The sequence below is a fragment of the Cnephaeus nilssonii genome, assembly GCF_951640355.1.
Source record: "Cnephaeus nilssonii genome assembly, chromosome: 5".
Classification (NCBI taxonomy): Eukaryota; Metazoa; Chordata; class Mammalia; order Chiroptera; family Vespertilionidae; genus Cnephaeus; species Cnephaeus nilssonii.
Window position 1 is genome coordinate 102,493,364 of NC_137076.1, and position 6,807 is coordinate 102,500,170.

Sequence of the window (6,807 nt, forward strand, 5' to 3'; positions counted from 1 at the left end):
ATGACAGCGAGATCCATCCATGACATCCCACTTTCCACGTGTCCCCACACAGGAGAGGGGAACAGAGGGACCTGCTGGGGGAGGAGGTGGCCTCCTTTGGTCTCAGGCCTGTGGGGCCGGAGGAAGTGAGAGGAAGGTGAACGTGAGGAGGAAGCAGAGGCGTGAGCGCAGGAGGGAGGTGGTGACCAGAGAGGCTGCTGGAACTTTCCCATCTGCTGACCCCCGAGGGAAGTCTGTTCAGGGGACCACCGCCCACTCACCAAGCTGGGGGCCTGCCCTGGGTGAGGGGGGCGCTGGAACAAGCCAGGTCCCAGCTAAGGATGGAGGCTGGAGCCCCCAGAGGGAGGGCCAGGCGGTAAAGCCTGGAGAGGAGAGGGGGGGGGGGGGGTGGGCTGGAGTCCTGCATCTGGAGCCTGAGGCGGAGATGGGCTGGGCGGTGCTCAGGGGTGGAGGGCTCTCCCCTGGCCCGGCTCCCTCCCCCTCCCGGGCCTCTGCAAGCTGAAACACGAAAGGACTTTGATCAGATAAGACTGCCAGCCTGCCTGGTCCCTGCAGCCAGGAAGGAGCTGAGACAGTGCAGGTCCACGCTCATTTGTCCCTAAGGCCAGCTCACACGCTCTTCCTCTCCTCATGTTAGGAGCCCAGCGGCTCCTGCGGAGTAATCCCAGACCTGTCCACAGCCGTTCTCTGCCTGCTGCAGTGTGCGTGCGTGCGTGCGTGTGCTTGCGTGCGTGTGCGTGTGTGTGTGTGCGTGTGTGTGCTCATGTGTGTCCGTGTATATGTGTGTGCATCTGTGTGTAAGAATGCATGCATGTGTATAGACGCAGTGTGCATGTGTGTGCATCTACATGTATGAATGCATGCATGTGCGTGTGATGGGAGGTCACCTATACAACCGGCCCTTCCCCTCCACTCTCCTGATTCCCAGAACCAGGGTCCTTCCTCCACACAGTGTGCCTTCACTTCAAGCCCCAAATGTGGCTTCTGACGCGGTGCCTCCCCGGTCTGGCGAGGGGCAGAGAATGGGGGTCTGTGGGAAAGCAGGACAGAGTGATGGGGAAAGAAAAGCAGAGGAAATGAGAGAGAGAGAGAGAAAGAGAGAGAGAGAGAGAGAGAGAGAGAGAGAGAGAGAGAGAGAGAGAGGAGCCCAGGCAGAAGTTAGAGACAGACAAGGAGAGAGAGCATGAGGAGGAGGCAGGAGACAGGCAGGGCCCAGGAGGACAGGACGGGGAGGGGGGGAGGGGGGGAAGGAGAAAGACATCCTGAGAGGCAGAGAAGGGAAAGGAAGAAGGAGAAACAGATGCACAGAGGACAGCAGGAGAGAGGGAAGGCGCAAAGGGGAGAGAAATAGGAGGAGAGAAGAGGAAAGAGAACAATGAGATGAAGGAAGGAGGGAGAGGGGCAAATAGGATGAGAAAGGAGAGCTGTGGGGAGAGAGGGAAGGACGGAGAGGACAGAGGAAGCGTCTGCTGAGATGCAGGTGATGCAGGTCCGGGCAGGTCGGCAGGTCCTTAGCGGGACTGGTGTGGCCAGGGCCGGGCTGTGGGCAGGGCTGCTGGCCGAGGGGCGGGTCTGCGCGGGTGGCCGCCCCTGGGTGGGGCCGGCGGCCAAGCCCTCGGGGTATAAGTGGGAGCCGGGACTGCGGAGCACCTGCAGGGACAGCTCCCTGTGCAGGTGGCAGCAGGTGCTCGCGGCGCCCAGCCCCAGCATGAGCTCCTTCGACCTCCCGGTGCCCTCGCCCCCTCACTGCAGCCCCCAGTTCCCCAGCATCGGCCAGGAGCCCCCCGAGGTCAACCTGTACTACGAGAACTTCTTCCACCCGCAGGGCCTGCCCAGCCCGCAGCGGCCCCCCTCCTTCGAGGGGGGCGGCGAGTACGGGGCCACCCCCAACCCCTACCTCTGGCTCAACGGGCAGGCCGTGACCCCGCAGCCCTACCTGCCGGGCCCCAACGCCAGCCCCTTCCTGCCCCAGGCCTACGGGGTGCAGCGGCCGCTGCTGCCCGGCATGTCCGGCATGGGGGGCGGCGACCTGGGCTGGCTGCCCATCCCGTCGCAGGAGGAGCTGATGAAGCTGGTGCGGCCCCCCTACTCCTACTCGGCCCTCATCGCCATGGCCATCCACGGGGCGCCCGACAAGCGCCTCACCCTCAGCCAGATCTACCAGTACGTGGCCGACCACTTCCCCTTCTACAACAAGAGCAAGGCCGGCTGGCAGAACTCCATCCGCCACAACCTGTCGCTCAACGACTGCTTCAAGAAGGTGCCCCGCGACGAGGACGACCCAGGTAACAGATGACCTCACTTCTTTCCTAACATCCCCTTCTAGAAAGTTCTAAATCTGACCATGCCACCCCCCCCAAAACTGGGGGTGCTGAGGGGAGTCAGCAGTGAAGGAGACCATGGGCCCTGGAGGCAGGTTGGGGTTTCCATCCTGGCTGGGCCACGGCCCAGTCCATGACCTCAGACTGGTTAGATCCCCGAGCCTCAGTTTCCCCGCCTGAAAAACAGGGATGGTGACCGTGCCTCCTCCGAAGGCTTGTGGCCGGGGCACGGGGTCGCGCACGCCAGGCTGTGGTGCCCGGGGGTGCCCCGCGGTCGGCAGCGGCGGCTGATGGGCCTGGACGCCCCGCAGCAGCTCCTCGCGGGTCCTGGGGGGTGAGAGACTGAAATGGAAACCCAGGGGGTCCCGGGGCTGCTGGGAAGAGATGGGCCGTTGGTTGAGCAGCCACCAAGGGCCATATCCAGCTGCCGCCCCGGTTACATCACCCCCTTTCATCCACCGCTGCAGGGCGGCTGGCGGGAAACCCATTGTACAGATAAGGCAAATAGCAGGGGAGACGCCTGGCCTGCCTCGCTGGGCAGGATGGAGGGATGGGCTGGAATGTGACCGGAGCCAGGCCTCTCTGACAGCGGACTGCGGACCCGTCCTCCCAAAGGGTGCATTTCTACAACGCGGGGATAGATGTACGGAGCGTGCTGTACTCAGCACTCACGTCTCCGCGTCCACAACGAAAGTCCGCTCTGGCCCCGTCGCAGGAAGCCAGGAGAGAGTGTGTGGGGCGGGGGACCAGTTCACCCACCTGGAGGCTAGCAAGGGGGGCAGTGTTTGTCTCTTCAACAGCCGGCGTAGCCTGGGTCCCAGAGGCAGACAGGCAGGCAGAGCTCAGACCTCACCTCGGGCCCTCGGACTTCCCAGTCACACACCCAGCACTTTCCTTTCCACGCAGCCTGAGGACGAAGGGCAGGTACAACGGGCCCACTTCCCAGACTGGGAAACTGAGGCTCGCCCGGAGTCCCTCAGTCAGGGAGGAGCAAAGGTGGAGACTCAAGTCCATCTTTGGACTCCAGGCCCGGGACTTTCGGGGAGCCCTGCATTTTTTCCCCAAGTGTTCTTCCTCATCCGCAATGAAAGCACCCCTCCCTCTCCACCCCCCCCACCCCCCAGTACTTGAACTTCTGAGACTCCGCTGTGAACAAGGTCACAGCCCTTGCCTGTCTGTCTGTGAGCACACCTAGCAGCGGGGGGGGGGGGGGGGGGGGGGGGGGCCCACGGGGAGAACCACTTTTCCATTCTCAGTCTCTGACTGTTGTTCTCTGTCTTTCCGGGGTGTTCCCCGTGGTTAGATTTGACCTGGGAGGAATAAGCGCAAAGCACGGTGTCTGTCTCTACTCACCTCCCCCGCTTTCGCACAGGCAAAGGCAACTACTGGACCCTGGACCCCAACTGTGAGAAGATGTTCGACAACGGGAACTTCCGCAGGAAGCGGAAGAGGAAGTCGGACGCCTCCTCGGGCGCCGGGGAGAAGACGGAGAGCGGGCTCCTGGCGGGCAGCCCCAAGAGCGCAGACGCCCAGGACCTCTTGGAAAGCACCTCCCCGGGCTCCGCCGGCTCCCCCGAGCAGCGGCCATCCCCCGGGCCCCCGGGCACCCCATGCCTCAACAGCTTCCTCTCGTCCATGACATCCTACGTGAGCGGGGCCAGCCCCGCCAGCCGCCCTGTGGCCACGCCAGGACTGAGTCCTGAGCCCACTGACAAGATGGGGCAGAACTTGGTGAACTTCAACTCCTACACCCCACTCACCAACCTCGGCGGCCACGGGGCCGGGGGCGAATGGGCCAACCCCATGCCCCCCAACGCTCTGGGCTACGGAGGCTCTGTCCTCAACCAGTTCGGCCCCCACTTCTACAACAGCATCAACACGAACAGCGTCCTCTACCCCCGGGAGGGCACCGAGGTCTAGGCTGCACAGTTCCTGAGCCACAGGGACAGGCCCGAGCTCCCCCTGGCTGCCCAGACACCTCCGAGCTGCCCAGACAGACAGGAGGCTCAGAGCAATCGGTGTAAACCTTCCGTGTCACCCATACCTGGACACACACCCACAACTTGGCACTGGGAATGCTGGTGCCTGAATGACGGTCGCCAAGGCGGCCCTTGTTGAGCACTTACTGTGTGCCTGGAGCCGTACTAGGCTCAGAAGGCCTAACCACACTATCTAGCTACCTTGTGGGGGTCCTATGAAGGTCCTCATTTAACAGATGAGAAAACTGGGTCATACAAACAGAGCCAGGAGTCAGGTCCTGGGGGACCCCACTTTTGGGGCCAAGGGAGGGAGGGGTGGAGGGATTGAGCAGCGAAGGAAGGTCCAAGTCTGTGTGAAAGCTGATTGTGAGGAGCGCATCCCCTGCCTCTGGCCGTCCATCAGAACTTAGCTCCAGCCCCGGCCCACGCCACCCTGGTCCAAGTCCCGCTGTGGCCCAGCTTCCCGGCAGCACTCCTTCCTCTGCCATGGGGGCGGGAAGCCCAGGCCATGCCCCCGCAGAGGGGCACCCTTGTCCCAGACCCGGAGACCTCCAGCAGGGCAGGGACAGGAGTGGTGCACCCCAAGCCCCCCACCCGGTGCCCCCCCACCCGCAAACCCTCGCAAAGACCCGCTTCTTGTGTGCACGTCATGGACAGTGAGCGGGCGGCAGCCGAGCCTTCCAAGAGAAACAAGGCTGGAGACCCGCTTCCTTCCTCACGGCCCGAGAAGTGCGTGTCTGGGAACAGGCCTCACGGAGGGGCCTGCTCCCACCCAGGGTCCGAGAGCAGCTCCTGGGCCTGCTCTTGCTTCCGTATGTACTTTACACGCTTCTGTATGTACTTTACACGCCTGTGATCCTTCCTCACAGCACACCCTGGGAAGTGTTTTTTTGTTTTCTTATTTTCTTTTTTTATTAAAACAAACCAACAGAAAACTGTGTGCGTCCCTTCCTTGTGAGTTTCCCTGTCCCTGGGCTTGGGGGCGGGCGCCCAAGGACAGCCTGCAGCTGAGGCCTCAGGGACCACAGGTGACAGAGAATGAGTGCCAGCTCCCTCCCTCACACTGGTGTGCAGACAGGGCACAGGCCCCAAGGGAAAGAGGGGAGCTTGCAGGGGTGGGGTAGGTGCGTGGAAGGAGCCCATCTATCCTGACACAAACTCTGGGCTGGGCCTCGCCCAGTCTTGTCAGCTCACATGGTCCTCATAACTGTGCTCGGATCATTGAATCCTCCTCGCGACCCCTGAAGGGTGGGTCTGCCCATTAACAGACGAAAAACTGAGGGTCAGGGAGGTTGGGCAAGTTGCCTGAAGTCCCCAGACTGCTTCTACCCGGGTCTTCTGACGCTCACACCGCCTCACGCCGCAGTGCAGCCTCTGACGTGACTAACGCTGGTGGCGGGGACAGCAGCACCGTGGCTCCAGGTCACTGAGGGCTGTGGGCAGGCGCTGGGCCAGTGCCAGGCGAGGGAGCGCTTTTGTCCTCACAACAGCACACGAGTGTGTGCCGGGGCGATTTGCAGGGGTGCCTGGCACAGTGCATGCTGGGAGTCATGCGTGGAAACTGGAGGTCTTCTAGTTGGAGTCCCCTCCTCGGATGTGCACACAGAGGGCTCAAGCCAGGGCCCCCTGGCCTCCTGCACAGGCCGCGCACGCTGCCCCCTCAGGCCCAGGAGGGCTCTCTCCCGGAAGTAGCAGAGGGGAGGTGATAACGGTGACGTTGATGATGATGACAGCAGCACTCACTGCAGGTTTACCGTGTGCCAGGCACTGTGCTAGGACTTGACCTGCCCGATGGCATCTAATCCTCAAGACCATCCAATGTAATCAGTACTGTTGCGTCCATTTTAGAGGAAAGAAAACTGAGGCCTGGAGAGAGATTCTGTAACTTGATGAAGGCACACAGCCAGGATTCACACGCAGATTCGGGAATGCCAAGGCCGAAACTCTCATCCGCTGCACCGAGCACCGAGGAGACCAGGACTGACCACCGGAGACCAAATCAGGGAACCTGGGAAGAGGAAACGAGGGGCTCCCTGGAACCACCTCAGATTCTTTCCTGGGGAGTCCCTTGCCACGTGGAGCCTGATTCTCCGGGCCATGGAGGTGGGTGTGGGGTGGCTGAGGGAGGGAAGGGAGGAGGAGGGCCACAGTGTCAGACCGTAAGGCCTTAGAAAACTTGGAATAGGCTGATGCCTTGCTGCACAGAAGGGAAGCCTGAGTCTGGGGGAGGAGGGGACTCCACAAATGTCACCAGGGAGATGAGGTCATTGACAGAGTTCAAACGCAGGTCCCTGAAGCCGGACCAGGGTTTTTACCACATTGATCCCATTGCTACGAAATTTGCCCGAATCGGCTCTGCAATCCCACCGTCTCCTATGATACTGTCACTGCCTGCTCCCGGAGCCCCTCCCTCGTCACAGGAGGCCTGGCAGGTGCGGGCTGGGCAGGGCCTGGGTGTGAGGGTCCCGAAGAGAGACCAGCCTCCTGGGAGGAGGTGGCCATTTAGA

The 6,807-nt window shown here is 62.1% G+C and overlaps 1 protein-coding gene across 2 annotated transcripts; it reads left to right on the forward strand.

Moving 5' to 3' along the window:
* Window positions 1-1,667: 1,667 nt before the first annotated feature.
* Window positions 1,668-4,865, forward strand: FOXI1 (forkhead box I1). 2 transcript variants are annotated; one of them, XM_079772615.1, is made up of 2 exons: window positions 1,668-2,285; window positions 3,694-4,865. In XM_079772615.1, exons 1-2 carry the CDS (start codon window positions 1,709-1,711, stop codon window positions 4,239-4,241), a joined length of 1,125 nt encoding a protein of 374 aa, XP_079628741.1. In that variant the 5' UTR covers window positions 1,668-1,708; the 3' UTR covers window positions 4,242-4,865. The 2 variants fall into 2 exon arrangements, with proteins under 2 accessions (XP_079628741.1, XP_079628742.1); XM_079772616.1 differs by having other exon boundaries at window positions 3,964-4,865.
* The last annotated feature ends 1,942 nt before the right edge of the window (window positions 4,866-6,807 follow it).

What these genes read in the sequence shown, in the direction of transcription:
- FOXI1 (XM_079772615.1), top strand. Translation starts at nt 1,709, where the DNA reads ATGAGCTCCTTCGACCTCCCGGTGCCCTCGCCCCCTCACTGCAGCCCC. An exon ending in CCGCGACGAGGACGACCCAG is followed by an intron (nt 2,286 to 3,693) that starts GTAACAGATGAC and finishes GCTTTCGCACAG; the next exon opens with GCAAAGGCAACTACTGGACC.